This window comes from Gorilla gorilla, chromosome 22 (genome assembly GCF_029281585.2).
Source record: "Gorilla gorilla gorilla isolate KB3781 chromosome 22, NHGRI_mGorGor1-v2.1_pri, whole genome shotgun sequence".
NCBI classification, from domain to species: domain Eukaryota; kingdom Metazoa; phylum Chordata; class Mammalia; order Primates; family Hominidae; genus Gorilla; species Gorilla gorilla.
Window position 1 is genome coordinate 43,335,377 of NC_073246.2, and position 18,652 is coordinate 43,354,028.

The 18,652-nt window shown below is 46.8% G+C and overlaps 1 protein-coding gene across 26 annotated transcripts in view; it reads left to right on the forward strand.

Moving 5' to 3' along the window:
- Positions 1-15,009, forward strand: part of MX1 (MX dynamin like GTPase 1) — a 38,826-nt gene extending 23,817 nt beyond the window's left edge. For 24 of the 26 annotated variants that reach the window (XM_055373594.2, XM_055373598.2, XM_055373609.2 and 21 more), the window contains 6 exons: positions 1,250-1,372; positions 1,802-1,943; positions 4,896-5,054; positions 6,929-7,005; positions 8,380-8,628; positions 14,323-15,009. In XM_055373594.2, coding sequence (XP_055229569.1) covers positions 1,250-1,372; positions 1,802-1,943; positions 4,896-5,054; positions 6,929-7,005; positions 8,380-8,628; positions 14,323-14,553 — 981 coding nt within the window. In that variant the 3' untranslated portion in view covers positions 14,554-15,009. 26 annotated transcript variants of the gene reach the window in all.
- Positions 15,010-18,652: the final 3,643 nt, after the last annotated feature.

Here is an 18,652-nt window from a genome sequence, read left to right on the forward strand (position 1 = left end):
CTTAGTCATTCTAATGAACATATGTTTTAACTTCTAAAAGCTTTGTAAAAGCTCTCTGTGGTTCTTTTTAAAAATCTGCCTGAATGTAGTGTCTTCCTTTTTCAAATTTTCTTTTCTTTTCTTTTCTTTTTTTTTTTTTTTTTTTTGAGACAGAGTCTCACTCTGTTGCCCAGGCTGGAGTGCAGTGGCGTGATCTCAGCTCACTGCAACCTCTGCCTCCTGGGTTCAAGCAATTCTCCTACCTCAGCCTCCTGAGTAGCTGGGATTACAGGTGCCCACCACCATGCCTGGCTAATTTTTGTATTTTTAGTAGAGACAGGGTTTCACCATGTTGACCAGACTGGCCTTTTTCAAATTTCCAACTCAGCACCAGAGTGCAAGGTCTTCCACGTGGTCCCCAGGAATGCGGATGCAGAACAGGGTTGTTTCCAGCTGACCATGATGAGCGCAGAGCCCTCTGGGGTCCCACTGTATGCAGAAAGAGGATGCTTCCTTACTAGATTCCCCACCTCGAGCAAGCCCATGGGGATTGATTTTTTGCCTCTGCACCAAGTCAGGCTCATAAGTTCCCGTTCGAATTTTCTTACCTAGACAGATGCCCTTGTGGCTGAGCCAGGCTTCATTGCTGCCTTCTCCTTGAGCCCCTGCCTGGCCACTGTTACTGGGGCTGGCCTCTGACTACCCCTCACTAACTTGTGAGTCCACCGATACATTTAAAGGTGCAGCTTTCACATGTCAGCCGGCATTTTTAGATGTTTGCCATGGAAGGGTGAGCCAGCATATGGCGCCAACCGTATTGTTAAAAACATAAGTCTCTGATCACTTTTTATTGATTGCAAGCAACATAAAAGTTGTTGAATCTCAAATTGCTCCAAATGCCACTTTTTCAGAACCTACTAGACAAGTGGATCTCTCCAGTCTCCCTCCAGAGAGTTTACCTAATATGACCACAGAGGAACTGCTCCTGGGTCACTCTGCCGGGGCCCAGGACCCATGCACAGTGGGTGCCACAGTGCTGCTCATGAGGCTGCTGTCGCAGGAGTGGGGAAGGGGGAAGACCTGGGCAGAAAACAGTGCCTCCAGTGTGTGCCCCCCTGCACCTCCCCCGGGTCTGGAAAAGCTTCCTTTTAGAGGAAGCCAGGAAGTCAAATGGCCCACACAACTCCTCTGCAGAGGGAGGCCCGGGACCTCCTTTTCATTCTCTGTTCATCTTTATACATTTCCATTATTTTCTCTCCATTTTCCTCAGAAATCTCTGCCCCTGTTAGAAAATCAAATCAAGGAGAGTCACCAGAGAATAACAGAGGAGCTACAAAAGTATGGTGTCGACATACCGGAAGATGAAAATGAAAAAATGTTCTTCCTGATAGATGTGAGTGTTGCCAGCTGCATGGAGCTGGAGAAGCACATGTCATGGTCAAAAAAGGGACCCTGGGCCTTATGCACTTCCTTCTTCACTCCCCCAAGGCTGATCCAAAGACATCTGGCCCGTAGCACTCAAAGGGTGGACAGGGCTGAGAGAGGCAGGGCAGGGAGTGCGGGTGTGGGGGTGGAGTCAGCAGCGAGGGATGCTCAGGCTGCGTTGTGCCTACTCTGTCACGAGCATCACCCAGATCCCTAAGGCAGTAAGGGGTGGGATAGGATTTTCTAGTGCGAAAACCTCTTCTTTCCCCTGATCCACAGTGTCCCATAAGAAAGCAAAGAATGACTCCCCACCCTCCACATAGGCACGGCCTCCAAACGACCTTGACACTTGGATTTGAAGTCTATCCACTTATACTGATGTTTTTCTTCTTGACAGAAAATTAATGCCTTTAATCAGGATATCACTGCTCTCATGCAAGGAGAGGAAACTGTAGGGGAGGAAGACATTCGGCTGTTTACCAGACTCCGACACGAGTTTCACAAATGGAGTACAATAATTGAAAACAATTTTCAAGAAGGTGAGTGTCTTAGTCCCTTCTTTTGGGCTGCTACAACCGAATACCTGAGACTGGGTCATTTATAAACAGTAGTAACTTATTGCTCATTGTTCTGGAGATGAGAAATCTATTCTTAAGGAATCAGGAAATTTGGTGTCTGGTGAGAGCTTGTTCTCTGCTTCAAAGATGGCACCTTCTAGCTGTGTCCTCTCATGGGATAAGGGACAAACAAGCTTCCTCGGACCTCTTTTTTACAGGGGTACCATAGGCATACCTCAGAGATATTGTGGGTTCAGTTCCAGACAAAACGAATATTGCAATAATGCAAGTCACATAAACTTCTTGGTTCCTGGTGCATAAACAGTTCATTTATGCCTTACTGCAGTCTATTAAGTATGTAATAGCATTAGGCCTAAAAAATATGTATGCACCTTAGTTTAAAACACCTTATTGCTAAAAAATTGCTGATGCAGAAACAAAAAGTGAGCATGTGCTACTGGAAAAAAATGGTGCTGATTTGCTTGACGTGGGATTGTAAAAAATACGGTATCGGTGAAGTGCAATAAAACAAGATATGCCTGGAATCCCATTATGCGGGCAGAGTGCTCATAACCCAGTCCTTCCTAAAGGTCTCCTCTGTTGATACCATCACACTGGGGATTAAGTTTCAACATAGGAATTTTTAGGGGACACCAACATGTAGACCATAGCAATGAGTCAATACCGTGGTAAACCTGATATGTTGGCTCAAGACAGAGAAGAGTGGGGCAGTTGGGGAGGATGGTCAGGATAAGGAGCTAGTGACAACTAAAGCCATGTTTGCTCTCTTCTATATCACTGAACCCAAATGACCATCCACTGATGAATTGATAAACCAACTGGCGTGTGTCTGTGTGTAGCGGTTGGCTTTGGCTGTCATAACAAAGTACCACAGACTTGGGGGGGCTTAAACAGTAGAAATTTATTTTCTTGCAGTTCTGGAGGCTGGAAGTCCAAGATCAAGATGTTGGTGGAGTTGGTTCCTTCTAAGGCCTCTCTCCTTGCCTTGCAGATGGCATCTTCTCATTGGGTCCTCATGTGGTTGTCCCTCAGTGTGTGCGTCCTCATCTCCTCCTACAAGGACACTAGGCAGATGGGATGAGGGCCCACCCTAGTAACCTGATTTCAATTTAATTACCTCTTTGCCTGTCTCCAAACACAGTCAGATTCTGAGTTTCTGAGGGTTAGGGACTTCAACATTGGAATTTGAAGAGGTCACAACTCAAACTCAGCCCATAACACCAAGCCCTGGAATATTTCCAGCCACAGACAGGCACAGAGTGCTGGTCCACAGCACCCCATGGATGAACCTTGAAAATGTCATGCTGAGCGAAAGAAGCCAGCCACAAAGGCCGCATGGTCTATGATTCCATTGATAGGAAATGGCTAGAACAGGCAAACCCAGGCAGGCAGAAAGCAGAATAGTGGCTGCCAGGGGCTGGGGAGGGAAAAGTGGGAAGTGATCACTGATGGGTGATGGATGTGGGGTTTGGGAGTTATGTCTGGGGATGGTCGCACAACTTTGTGAATATACTAAAATTCACTCACCCATACACTTTTTTTTTTCTTTTTCTTTGGAGACAGGGTCTCACTCTGTTGCCCAGGCTGGGGTGCAGTGGCTCAGTCTCGGCTCACTGCACCCTCTGCCTCCCAGATTCAAGCGATTCTCCTGCTTCAGCCTCCACCTCCCTAGTAGCTGGGATTATAGGCACCTGTCTAATTTTTGTATTTTTAGTAGAGATGGGGTTTCACCATGTTGGCCAGGCTGGTCTCGACCTCCTGACCTCAGGTGATCACTGGCCTCAGCCTCCCAGAGTGCTGGGATTACGGGCGTGAGCCACTGTGCCTGGCCTGAACCATATATTTTTAATAGAGTGAATTTTATACTATGTAAATGACATCTCAGTTAGAAAAATCCTTATGGGAAAATATTTCCTGACTAAAAAAAGTGTTCTAGATTACCACTCAAAAAGGAACTCAAACCCTCTGAAATTCTGATGGGGCTAACTCTCTATAGTGTGGATTGTTGGGAGTACAAATCATTCCAAAAGTTTAAAGAAAAATGCAGCATCTTACACAGTGAACAGTGCTACTGTATCACATTCATACAAGTTGATGTGCCTGGTTTACTCTGTTATCCCATTTGACTTGTAAACACTTTCTACACATGGCAATACTTTCGACACATGAATATGTGATGTATTGTTAATTCCAGAAAGTGTTCATGCTCATTTCTAATGGGCGTGCAGTTGAGGGCAAGGAATGTATTATGGTACAATTTCTTTGGTAAAACTAAAATTGGATTCACAAAACTTCATACTCGAGTACGTTTTTAAGAAGGGGTCTTGGCCGGGCGCGGTGGCTCACGCCTGTAATCCCAGCACTTTGAGAGGCCGAGGCGGGTGGATCATGAGGTCAGGAGATTGAGATCATCCTGGCTAACACGGTGAAACCCCATCTCTACTAAAAATACAAAAAAATTAGCCGGGCGTGGTGGCGGGTGCCTGTAGTCCCAGCTACTTGGGAGGCTGAGGCAGGAGAATGGCGGGAACCCGGGAGGCAGAGCTTGCAGTGAGCTGAGATCGCGCCACTGCACTCCAGCCTGGGCGACAGAGTGAGACTCTGTCACAAACAAACAGATGAAAAAAAGGGTCTTACTCGAAGTTTCTGCATGTGTGGGTTCCTGGCATCGTACCTGGCTCTGCACTCCCCTTCCTGAGATGACTAAGGAAAATTATCTTCAGATCTGGCTTTTGTGTGTGTGTGTGTGTCTGTGTAATCCCTGGATATTTTTAGTTTACCAGTTAGATTTGATTTCATACCACTTTTTCGTGCCATTTATATTTTCAGAAAATTTAGAATGATATTGTGTTTAGAAAAATGTGCAAGATTATTTTTGTAAAATAATTTAGAGTTTTTTTTTTCCTGCTATAGGCCATAAAATTTTGAGTAGAAAAATCCAGAAATTTGAAAATCAGTATCGTGGTAGAGAGCTGCCAGGCTTTGTGAATTACAGGACATTTGAGACAATCGTGAAACAGCAAATCAAGGCGCTGGAAGAGCCGGCTGTGGATATGCTACACACCGTGGCAGGTGAGTGCTCAGTTTCACCTCTGAGCATTGATTTCTAAAGAAGGGAAAGGTTCGAACCAAAGCCAGCACCAAACTTCAGCGCTTTCCTCCTGGGGTGCATCCCACACCAACGAGCAAACCTCTCATTCTCTAGATGCCAAGTTGGTATTCAACAATTCAATTCAATTCTGACACTAACTACCCTAAGTCAGTGTGGACCCCATAGCTTAAGGGCTCAGTTCCACAACACTGGCCCCAACTGCAAATGCCGGTCACAAGTCCCAGACCCTCCCATTCTTCTGATGGACTGTTTATAAATCAAGTTTCTTGCGACCCATTCCTCAGGTCAACCAAGAACTCTGGAACACACTTCACTGACATTTACTGGTCTATTAGAAAGGATTTGATAAGGGGCACAAGTGAAGCTGTTGGAGAGGCGCATAGTAGGGGCCTGAACACAGAAGCTTCTGTCCTCACGGGGTTGGGGGCACCACCCTCATGACACAGGGATGTGATCATCAACCAGGGAGCTCTTGGAACCTCACTGCGGAGAAGGTTTTATGGAGGCTTCATCATGAAGGCATGATGGAGGAGTGACTCAATCTCCAGGCCCTCCCTCCTCTGTGGAGCTGGAAGTTCTAAGTTTCTAGCCAAGGCTTGGTCTTTCTAGTGCCCGGCCCCAATCCTGAAGCTATGTAGGGGCCCACCAGGCGTCATCTCTTCAAAACACAAGATACTCCTAAGGCTGGACATTCCAAGAGATGTAGGGGCTCTATGTTAGGAAATGGGGACAAAGACAAAATATTTACATTTTTCCTATCACACCACACCTCCCCCCTGCTCCACTGCTATGCTGACTTCACACTCAAAATCGGCTGTTTATTTGAAATCTCCGAGGAGTAAAGCCAATGGTTCCATAACTGCACGTGTAGATGTGTTTGGAGCCTTTTAGAGTGCTGTAGGAATCTAGGTGTGTCACGGATAGGTAGGAAACTAGATCCCACTGTGGATCCACTCCCTTCTTGAAATGCTTTGCTTTCTTGGTTTTCCAGGTATTAAATCTCTGTTCTTCATCCTCTCCTTGACTGACAGTATCCTTACTCACACTTCAGCTGCCTCATCTTAGCAGTAATTAATAATCACTCATGGATCCATGAACTAAGGAGCTGGAGATAGCCTCAGAACAGCTCATTCAGAGGTGTATTTCCAGTAAAATTGACCTTTTAGCCCTAATAATCATATACCAAAACCTGCAATCATGTTGTTTTGGTCCATTGTAGACTCTTAACTCATTCCAGAGGAAAGTTTATAATACTTAGAGCCTTATAGTCATAAAAATCAACATAGATATACCTATTTCTTTTTCAGAAATGTATGACATGGAGATCAATAAGAGGTTTTCAATCATAAAGATACTATACCTTGTATTACAATAAAATTCTGTGAGGAAGTAGAATAGAAATGAGTTTCAAAAATAAAAGATAAATAATATAAACTTTTTAATCTAAATAAGAGCTTGTTCTTGTATTTTTTTCAAATGGATAATGTAGACACTCAAATTCCATTGATATATTTAAGAGTGATTTGACTTATATTGAGTTGTATTATAAAATATTAATATTTATAATTTAACAGAAATTACATTCTTTGCAGCTATTTAGGATAAAAAGTTTAAATATCAAATAAATGTATGCCAGGGGTCATTTGCTTTTAAGATTCTTCCAGCAAATTATTAAGCAAAAAGAGCACGCCTTGCTTTTTCATGGTAAAGAGAAGAAGGGAACGGGGAGAGGGGAAACTTTACTTCATACCATTTGATCCTCATATTTTTTTGCATCTTAAGAAGAGAACAAATGATCCTACCAATATTGAACTATTTTTCTCTCTTTGATTAGATATGGTCCGGCTTGCTTTCACAGATGTTTCGATAAAAAATTTTGAAGAATTTTTTAACCTCCACAGAACCGCCAAGGTAAAACCAACCATGTGTTGTTTAAAAAAAAAAAAAAAAAAATTAAGCTTGACACTAGAAAATAGATTTCTTGGATGAGGATTATTTCAACTTTATTGTATACTTTTAGACAGCAGATAACATCACTCACTAGTGCTTCTTCTGATGTTACCGGTGATGTCTGGTTAAAAGCAATAAAGGAGGGAGTGCTTAAACGCATAGAACAAGAGATCCACAGTTAGCGGAGAAGATTATCACATCTAAGGGCAATGGCTCCAAATCCAGAAACTCACTGAGGAAACTACATATAAAAATAGAATCTTTCTGGCCCAAGTGGGCACGATGAGCCTGTAATCCCAGCACTTGGGGAGGCTGAGGCCGGTAGATGACTTAAAGCCAGGAGTTTGAGACCAGCCTGGCCCACATGGCAAAACCCCATCTCTACTAAAAATACAAAAAAGTAGCTGGACATGGTGGTGCATGCCTGTAATCCCAGCTAGTTGGGAGGATGACACTTTAGAATTGATTGAGCCCAGGAGGCGGAAGTTGCAGTGAGCCAAGATTGCACCACTGCACTGTAGCCTAGGCAATGGAGCGAGACCCTGTCTCAAAAAAAAAAAAAAAAAAAAATCTTTCCATCCAGAGTGAGGAAAGAGCCTACAGGAAATGAGCCTGGGGGACAGACTGGGCCAAGAGACCAGACTTAGCCACTCTTAGAAATAGGTGTCCCCGGCACAGATGAGGAGCCTGGCCCCATGATTCACCAGCTGGAGGCCTTGGGATGTGCCACTTCCAGCCTGTGCCCCTGACTCCTCATTCATAAAATAAGACTAATAAGGCCTTCCTCAGAAGGTCGAGATGGACGTGGAGTAAGATGTTTAGGGTGCACCTGCCCCTGTGCACTGTGCCTCTCATCAAGGCCTGGAGGGTCCAGGGGTGAAGTTTCTCCTCCTCAGGTTTTGGCAGCCAGTTTCTCTAAACCCCGGGAACATAAAACAGAATTTTCTGACTTAAACATGGCTCTCCTGCTCATCCCTGTGGATTATCTGATGGATATGACAATCCTCGCCATCAGATATAGAAGCCCCTAAAAGAGAAAGGAAAGAAGCTGAGTTACGGGGCCTGAAAGCAAGCCTGTGCAGGTCCCCAGGCCCCGGGATGGGGGTCCGGCCCATCTGTGGCTCCAGCCTCCTGGGAAGCTCTGACCCTCAGCCAGGGCTAGAAACCTGCCTTAGATACACCAGGGCACGGCCCAGAGGGCTGTTCCAGGAAACGTGCTGTTTCACTCACGTTGGGTAACCTGGTATTTACGGACTTCTTTCCTACTTTCCTGTGACTCACGAATTTGTGTCTTGAGGGAAACTGAGTTGCGTATTTTTTTTTTTTTTACTGTAGTCCAAAATTGAAGACATTAGAGCAGAACAAGAGAGAGAAGGTGAGAAGCTGATCCGCCTCCACTTCCAGATGGAACAGATTGTCTACTGCCAGGACCATGTATACAGGGGTGCGTTGCAGAAGGTCAGAGAGAAGGAGCTGGAAGAAGAAAAGAAGAAGAAATCCTGGGATTTTGGGGCTTTCCAGTCCAGCTCGGCAACAGACTCTTCCATGGAGGAGATCTTTCAGCACCTGATGGCCTATCACCAGGTACGTCTTTGTGTGGTTCAGGATGCCAGCTTCCATTCTTTCCTTTTCTTCTGAACGCCTCTCTCTTTAGTCTTGCTCTCTCTGTAGGTGACGTTGGTCAGCTCTGTCGTTTACCTCCTTGTTAGCCTCCTGTATTAGTCCATTTTCATGCTGCTGATAAAGACATACCTGAGACTGGGCAATTTACAAAAGAAAGAGGTTTAACGGACTTACAGTTCCACATGGCTGGGGAGGCCTTCTACCATCATGGCAGAAGGCAATGGGCACTTCTTACCTGGCGGCGGTGGCAAGAGAGAGAATGAGAGCCAAGTGAAAGGGGTTTCCCCTTATCAAACCATCAGATCTCATGAGACTTACTCACTACCATGAGAACAGTGTTGGAGAAACTGCCCCCATGATTCAGTTATCTCCCCCTGAGTCCCTCCCACAACATGTGGGAATTATGGGAATACAATTCAAGATGAGATTTGGGTGGGGACACAGAGCCAAAGCATATCGCCTTCATAGAAGCAGCTCAACCTCAGACAGAGAGATGGTGGCTTAGAGCCAGTGACATCTGGTTTTGATGGCTGTCTAGCTCTGGCCAAGTTACTTAACCTCTCTGAGCCTCGGCTTTCTTTGTAAAATGGTGTCTCCTCATAGATTCTAGTGCATATTCCAGGAGACGAGTGTGGATGATGATAATGGATTGCTAATGGAAAAACCAAACTCTGTTAAAATATTTGAAAGAGGTTTATTCTGAGCCAAATATGAGGGACCATGGCTCTGGGAACAGTCTCAGGAGGTCCTGAGGAAGTGTGCCTAAGGCTGTCAGGATGCAATTTGATTTTATACATTTCAGGGAGGCAGGAATTGTAGGTAAAATCATAAATCAATACATGGGAGGAGTACTTGCCCTCCCTAAAGAGGCAGGACACCTTGAAGGAGGGGAGCTTACCTGTCATAGGTGGGTTCAGAGATTTTCTGGTTGACAATTGCTTGAAAGAGTTAAACTTTGTCTACAGACTTGACATCAATAGAAAGAAATGCCTGAGTTAAGGGCAGTGTTAGAGGCCAAAGGTATGTAGATGAAGACTCTGGCTAGCAGCCTTCAGAGAGAATAAATGGTAAATGTTTCTTTTCAGGACTTAGAGGCAGCAGGCTCTCAGTTAATCTCTCCTAGATTCAGGGAAGGCCTAGAAGGGGAGAGGTCTGACTGCATTAATGGAGATTCTCTACAGGTGCAAATTCCCCCCACAAAACATGGCAGGGCCATTTCAATCTGTTGGTCCTGTTACAGCCATTTCAAAATATGTCCAAAAATTATATTTTTAGGTAAAATATTTGTATTTCCTTTAGGTCCTGCAATCTGTCTTGCGATGCTATACCAGAGTCGGGTTGGAAAGTCAGCCATTTTACACTGAGTTCATGAAAACTCATCCAAGGAGATTTTATGGTTTGTGGGGTGTGTGTGACTTAACCCCTGCCTCACATGACTTTATAATATGGTATCTTACTACTCCAGAGTCTTTTTGGCCAACCTTATGATCTCAATTTCAACCTAAACTCCAAAAGGGCCTGGCTTCTCTTCCTGTTACGGCCAGGAATTCAGATTTTCAGCTTTCTCTGGGGTCCACTTGGCCAAGAGGGGTTCTGTTGAGTTGGCTGGAAGGCATAGGATTTTATTTCTGGTTTACAACAATTTCCTTAGTGCAGCATTGGAATGCAATGGTAGCAGACTAAATGGAAGCTATCACGTAGACACATGCTTTGGTTGATACTGCACGATTCAGTTAACCTGAAGTACAATCTAATTCATCCTAGGGAAGGAGGCAGTGAACACAGGCACAACTCAGGTAGAGCCCTTGGGATGTGTAAACACCTGAGGAGGTAAAGCAAATTGTAATCTCTCGGTTTATCAGATGTCCCCATTGCCTTACTATTTGGATGCTTTAAAGCAGGGCCTCTCAAACTCCACCCAGCACAGAGGCCTCCTGGGATCTTGTGGAAATGCAGATGCTGATTGCAGGTCAGGATGAAGCTGAGATTCTGCCTTTCTTTTTTTTTTTTTGAAACCAAGTCTCACTCCATTACCCAGGCTGGAGTGCAGTGGCACAATCTCAGCTCACTGCAACCTCTACATCTTGGGTTCAAGCAATTCACCTGCCTCAGCCTCCCAAGTAGCTGGGATTACAGGCTTACCTTGCCACCATGCCTAGCTATTTTTTCTATTTTTAGTAGAGATGGAGTTTTACCATGTTGGCCAGGCTGGTCTTGAACTCCTGACCTCAAGTGATCTGCCTGCCTCGGCCTCCCAAAGTGCTGGGATTACAGGCATGAGCCACCATGCCCAGCCTCTGCATTTCTAACGGGCTCTCAGGGGTCGCCATACTATTGGATAGAGGCCACACTTGGAGCAGCAAGGCTCTAAACCGAGGGTCAATATCCATTCCTCCAGACACTGGGAGCTGCATGCACGTGAGTGAAGCCAGTTAAGGGGAAGACAGGCATGCACACCAGCTTCTCCTGCAGCCAAGCTCACACCTGTCTGCTGCTTCCACTGCCTCCTAGAATGAACAGTTACCTTCAGAGTAGATGAGGCATATACATGCACAGAATCCAAACAATAGGATGAGTGACAATGGCAGAGGAGTCTCCGAGCCAAGCAGCTCCCCAGACAGAAGCAGCCCTTCTCCGGGTTCATTTCTGTCCTCCGAGGCTGACTCATGCACTCAAAAGCTCCCATGCATATACATTTTATAATGGTTTTTACACAAAGGTTAGCAGAGGAGTGGACGTGCTGCTCTGTACCCTGCCTCTTTTGCTGTACCTGGGAGATTGTTCTGCCTCAGTTCTGATGGGGCTGCCTTGTTCTTTTCAATGGCTGCTGAGTATCCCATTTTATGGATGTGGTATATTGAGCCAGCTCCCTTTAAGCGAACAGTTTGTTTGCAGTCTTTTGCTAATGCAGGTGTGTTGCTGTGAATAGGTTTGTTTGTATATCATCTATCTGGAAGCATCAATTCCTAGAAATGAGATTCCTGGTATATTAGGATTGTGCAGGGAAGCAGAACCACAGATATATGTATGTAAAGAAGTATATTTCAGCCAGGCATGGTGGCTTATGCCTGTAATCCCAGCACTCTGGAAGGCTGAGGTGGGTGGATCTCTTGAGGCCAGGAGTTTGAGACCAGCCTGGCCAACACGGCGAAATCCGGTCTCTACTAAAAATACAAAAAAATTAGCTGGGCATGGTGGCCCATGCCTATAGTCCCAGCTACTTGGGAAGCTGAGATATGAGAATTGCTCGAACCTGGGAGGCAGAGGTTGCAGTGAGCCAAGATCACACCACTGCACTCCAGCCTGGGTGACAGAGCGAGACTCCATCTCAAAACAAACAAACAAACAAAAAACAAAACAAAACAAAACAAAAACAGAAGGAAAGAAAGAAATATATGTATATTTCAAGGAATTGGCTTCTGCCATTTTGGGAGCTGGCAAGTCCAAAATCCCAGGGCAGGCCAGCAGGGAGAGCAGGCCAGAAATTGCAGCAGGAGCTAAGGCTGAGTCCACAGGCAGAATTTCTTCTTTTTAGGGAAACCTCATTTTTCCTCTTAAGACCCATCCACATCATTGAGAATGGTCTCTTTCACTTAAAGTCAGTGGGTTACACATGTTACCCACATCTACAGAATACCTCCGCAGCAATACCTAGATTCGTGTTTGATGGAATCACTGGGGACTCGAGCCTAGCCAAGCTAACACATGAAACACACCATCACAGCTGGGGAAAGGATGGCTTATTTTAGACTGATAAAGATGACCCAGAGAAGGCCTGCTTCATCCACACTGGCCGCTTTAGTCTGCACTAAAGTTGTTGGTTTTTTTTGTTTGTTTGGGTTTTTTTTGGTGACAGAGTCTCACTCTGTCGCCCAGGCTGGAGTGCAGTGGCGCAGTCTCAGCTCACTGCAACCTCTGCATCCTGAGATCAAGCGATTCTCCTGCCTCAGCCTCCTGAGTAGCTGGGACTACAGGCACGTGCCGCCACACTCGGCTAATTTTTGTTTTTTCAGTAGAGACGGGGTTTCACCATATTGGCCAGGCTGGTCTTGAACGCCTGACCGTGTGATCCATCCGCCTCAGTCTACCAAAGTGCTGGGTTTACAGGCGTGAACCACCACGCCCGGGCTTGTTGGGGTTTTTTGACAGCCTAATAGGTGAAAATGACATCTCATTACAATCTTAATTGGCATTCTCTTATGACAACAAGCTGGTACATCTTTTTGTGTGTTGAGGGTTATTTCTATTTCTTGCTCAGCAAACAGTTCATCCAGGAAGAGCTTCTTGGTGAGATAGTAGACCTCTGCGATTTCTGATGCAGACGATCTACATTTTGTCACTTGCTTTGTCATTTTTGTCTATGGTGGTTTTAGACTATGCTTAAGTTTTCTAGAGCAGAAACTCAAGTTGGATTTGGGCCTCAGTGGTTTTTGCCATACTTTAAAGGGACTTTGTCTCCCTGAGATGATAAATGAGGTGGACAATATTTTCTTTAATTTCTTATTTTAACTGTTACATGATACCTTTGGCCCATTTGGAGTTCTTTGATGTCAAGAATGAGCAGGATCCAGATGGCAGTAGAGGTCTCAGTCCCATCCTGGAAGGGTCGTCTAGTTCCCACTGGTACTCCACACGCCCACTCAGGCACTCACTTCCCCTCTGCGTTGGGTCCTGTCTGCATCCTGTCTTCAGCCCTGTTTTCCTTCTTTTCATCCGTCAGTGTCACCAAGGTCACACTGGTACATCACTCTCTTATGTTTTACCATCTAGTGCAGCCAGCACCCCCACATCACCCTCACTTTTTCTTTCTTTAAATTGTGCAGAAATATTCATCATGTCTATTTTGCCATCTTAACCATTTTGGGGTACATAGTTCAGTGGCATTAAGTATATTCATATTGTGCCAGCATCACCAGCAGCCACCTCCAGGACCCTATCACCTTCCCACACTGAAACTCTGTCCCCATTAAACACATTCCCCATTCCCCGCCCCTGAATCCCTGACAGCTACCATCCTACTGTCTGTCTCTGTGAATTCAACTAACCTAAGTACCTCATAGGAGTTGTGACTGGCTTGTTTCATGCAGTATGATGTCCTCATCCAGGTGGTAGCAAGTGTCAGAGTTTCACGCCTATTTATTTATTATTATGAGACAGAGTCTTGCTTTGTCACCCAGCCTGGAGTACAATGGTGCGATCCCAGCTCACTGCAGCCTCCCCCTGCCTGGGTTCAAACAATTCTCCTGCCTCAGCCTCTCATGGTGTGCCGCCACACCTGGCTACTTTTTGTATTTTTAGTAGAGACGCGGTTTCACCACGTTGACCAGGCTGGTCTGGAAATGCGGTTTTTGCACTGTCTGCCTGCTTACCTTTATAGAGCATATTTTGCCCTCTTCCATCAGAATTACCCATTTAATGGTCAGGAAAAGCTGGTGGGAATATGACTCATAGCTGGGACATTCTCTGCACTGTGCATATTGCTCTCTGCCACCACCATGGAGGAGATTGATGGGTTTGAAACCCAGGGGAAGGTCATTGCCCTGCGAGGGTATCCCTCATTGAGAATCTGGATCCCCTCGTGTGCACATGGTGAGGTCAGAGTCCCCTCCTCACAGTGTCCCCTCCACCCTCCCGTGAACTGTTCTTTCCTTCCAGGAGGCCAGCAAGCGCATCTCCAGCCACATCCCTTTGATCATCCAGTTCTTCATGCTCCAGACGTATGGCCAGCAGCTTCAGAAGGCCATGCTGCAGCTCCTGCAGGACAAGGACACCTACAGCTGGCTCCTGAAGGAGCGGAGCGACACCAGCGACAAGCGGAAGTTCCTGAAGGAGCGGCTTGCACGGCTGACGCAGGCTCGGCGCCGGCTTGCCCAGTTCCCCGGTTAACCACGCTCTCTGTCGAGCCCCGTAGACGTGCACGCACACTGTCTGCCCCCGTTCCCGGGTAGCCACTGGACTGACTACCTGAGTGCTCAGTAGTCAGACTTGATAGTCCGTCTCTGCTTATCCGTTAGCCATGGTGATTTAGCAAGAAGCTGTGAGAGCAGTTTGGTTTCCAGCATGAAGACAGAGCCCCACCCTCAGATGCACATGAGCTGGCGGGGATGAAGGATGCTGTCTTCGTACTGGGAAAGGGATTTTCAGCCCTCAGAATCGCTCCACCTTGCAGCTCTCCCCTTCTCTGTATTCTTAGAAACTGACACATGCTGAACATCACAGCTTATTTCGCCGTTTTTATAATGTCCCTTCACAAACCCAGTGTTTTAGGAGCATGAGTGCCGTGTGTGTGCGTCCTGTCGGAGCCCCGTCTCCTCTCTCTGTAATAAACTCATTTCTAGCAGACACTGCTCTGCCATGTTTTGTATTTTGGCGAGAAGCCTGAAACTAGCAGGTAGGGTGCAGTGGAGCAGTCGACGTAAAGCTGCCCTCTGTGGCGGGGCCAGGTAGGAGCAAGCAAAAGAACAGGGTCTGATGATTTCCTAGAGACTGGAGGGAAATGGGGGAACACACTTTAAAAAATGAAACAATATGAAGCCAACGGTGCTAACTCTTAATAATGTGCATTGATCAAATGTCCAATTTGTTGAGTCACTGGGTACCTGGCATGGAGTTGAAAAGCACAAGGCCCAGTCAGGAAGCGGTTGCCAGGCCAGGTGCGATGGCTCACACTGTAATCCCTTCACTTTGGGAGGCCGAGGCAGGTGGATCACCTGAGGTCAGGAGTTCAGGACCAGCCTGACCAATATGGTGAAACCCTGTCTCTACTAAAAATACAAAAATTAGCTGGGTGTGGTGGCGTGTGCCTATAATCCCAGCTACTCAGGAGGCTGAGACATGAGAATTGCTTAAACCCGGGAGGTGGAGGTTGCAGTGAGCCCAGATCGTGCCACTGCACTCCAGCCTGGGCTACAGATCAAGACTCCATCTCAGGGAAAAAAAAAGGTTTCCCAGTAGGACTTTACCTGCAGAGGCTGTGGCTGGGGGAGTGGTCTGGGAAGCAGAGAAGGCAGAACACTAACCTTGGAGGAGAACCTGACTGAAGTTCTCTTTGGTCTAGCCTGGTCGGGGGAGACTCGAGCCACACTCCTACGCCCTGACTCTGAGAACCATGGCTCCCAATCAGTGCTGCTGCTGGGCCTCCTCACCATGAGGCCAGGGCAGGCTCAAGGGCAGGAAATTGAACAGAGGACTAGATGGATGGGGCAGGAGAGGACCGGACACTCTGTCCCTTAAGGGGAGAGTTGAAGGATCAGGATTGCCCGAGCCTAGGAAAGAGAAGGCCAAAAGGCAATAAGAGAGATGAAATGTGAGCACCAAGGTGTGACATCCTCTGGGGAGGTATATTCTAGATGATCAGTGTGGGGAATGGGGGTACTTTCTACAGAGGGGCCCACGGATGGCATGGCTTCCTCAAGAGCTGTGAGGTCCCAGGCAGTGGGGGCATCAGGCCAAGCTGCACAGCTGCTTGTCAGGTTGGGGGTGGGGGCTGGACCAGCAACACCATCCTCTCCCCTCTGGACTCCCCCCCACCTCCCCCCACCATCTCAGATCTCTTCTGACTCTTGGGACTGTATAGTTTTCAATTCTTCGGGAAGTTTGAGAATACATTTATAAGAGAGGATGTCCGGAGAGCAGTGGACATTTCACAAGCCCGGGTCAGCAGCTGCTGCTGGGCAGTAACTTTATAGCTCCCCCAGGTGCTGAAGTGCACCTGCAGGTTGACTTGATCTACTGTTAACAGAGGCTGATCAGTTTGACTCATGCTTAAGGGAGAGATGACACCAACACACACACAGAGGTTTGCAAGAGTAAGGCAGGGTGGATCCAAGCATTCTTAATTCAATACTAGGCACGCGTTCTCGCAGTGGACATGTCCCAGGTCCTCTGGCTGTGTTGGTGCGTCAGACAGCCCGGCCCTTCCATGAGGCAGGTGCCCTCTCGTGGCAGGCCTGAGAAACTTCTCCACTACAAGACGTCCCTTCCTTCCACCACCACCCAAGTCAGTCTTCCACCCGCCTTAAGTTTCTGCTGCACGGGAAACAGAGTCAGAGGTGTCAAAGTGTTGCACAGGATTCTATTTTGCTGTTGTTAGAATTTTGCTAGTGATAACCAGAGACGATGGAGGAAGAAAGTTGACAGTATGTGTCCCAGAGAACAGCAATTTCAATTTCCCCAGCAGAGTGAACCTGCTGGGGATGCCCCAAGGTGCCCGCAAGGACGTTCCTTTCAGCCAAAATGAACATGTGTGGTGATCCCCCAGGCCTGTCCTAACTAGTCATCCAGAGCAGAGAGGGGAGTGGCCCCAGCGGCCAGAACTGGGAGAGAGCCCTGGAGACCATTTTGTGTGACTCCTTCCTGCACTTAGAGGGGCCCTGAGTTCAGGCAAGCAATGGAACTGCCCCTCCCTACCCACCCCTCCATTCCCAGCCATGACGGGCAGCGCTGGCATCACACCCTGCTCTCCGGCTTCCGTGGCCTGCCCTGTAAGTGAGGCAGGAAAATCGGGTCTGGAGGCAGGAATGTAAGGCTGATTCACACTTCAACTCTAACAGGGACTATCCCTTCCACAGGGCGTATGCCGAGTAAATGACTTTGTAACTTTACTTTATCCTCTTCATTTACATAGGGCCCCCAAAGTAACCAATGGAAACCTCTAGAGGGTATTTAAACCCCCCAAAAACTGTAATGGGGCCATTGAGCCCCTAGGCTCGGGCCGCTCCCACCCTGTGGTGTGTACTTTCATTTTCAATACATCTTTGCTTTTGTTGCTTCATTCTTTTCTTGCTTTGTTTGTGTGTTCTGCCTAATTCTTTGTTCAAGACACCAAGAACCTGGACACTCACCACCAGTAACATAAGCACTGGCTCAATGGTCCATTGACCTGAGCAGAACAGACAGGATTATAATGATGTCTGCTCAGGGACCTTCACTCCAGGCACGTCTGGGGCTCAGGGGACCCCATAGGATGGGGTTGAGTTAGGAGCAGAGCAATGACAGGGCCAGGAGTGTATTGAACAAACCAAAGTAGAAAGCCCCAGTTTTCTGGAACCCAGGGTCTGTCATGCTGCAGGTGCTTAATAAATGCTGTGGTGCCATCCGTGTGAGATGTGACTTGCTCCTCCTTGCCTTCCACCGTGATTGTGGGGCCTCCCCAGCCATGTGAGACTGCAAGTCCAATAAACCTCTTTCTTTTGTAAATTGCCCAGTCTTGGGTATGTCCTTATCAGCAGCACAGAAATGGACTAATACAGTAAATTGGTACCAGTAGAGTGGAGCACTGCTGTAAGGATACCTGAAAACGTGGAAGCGACTTTGGAACTGGGTAACAGGCAGAGGCTGGAACAGTCTGGAGGGTTCAGAAGAAAACAGGAAAATGTGGGCAAGTTTAGAACTCCCTAGAGACTTGTTCAATGTCCTTTTTTTTTTTTTTTTTTTTTAATTAGATAGAGTCTCTTTCTGTTGCTTAGGCTGGAGTGCACTGGCACAATCTCAGCTCACTGGAACCTCCACTTCCCTGGTTCAAGCGATTCTCCTGCCTCAGCCTCCTGAGTAGCTTACAGTAGATTATGGGCACCTACCATCATGCCTGGCTACTTTTTGTATTTTTGTAGAGATGGGGTTTCACCATGTTGGCCAGGCTGGTCTTGAACTTTTGACCTCAGGTGATCTGCCTGCCTTGGCCTCCCAAAATGCTGGGAGTACAGGGGTGAGCCACCATGCCCGGCCTTTTGAATGGCTTTGACAAAAATGCTGATAATGATATGGACAATGAAATTCAGGCTGAGGTGCTCTCAGATAGAGATGAGGAACTTGTTGGTAACCGGAGCAAAGGTTACTCTTGTTATGTTTTAGCAAAGAGACTGGTGGCATTTTGCTCCTGCCTTAGAGATTTGTGGAACTTTGAACTTGAGAGAGATGATTTAGGGTATTTGGTGTAAGAAATTTCTAAGCAGCAAATCATTCAAGTAGAGACTTGGGTGCTGTT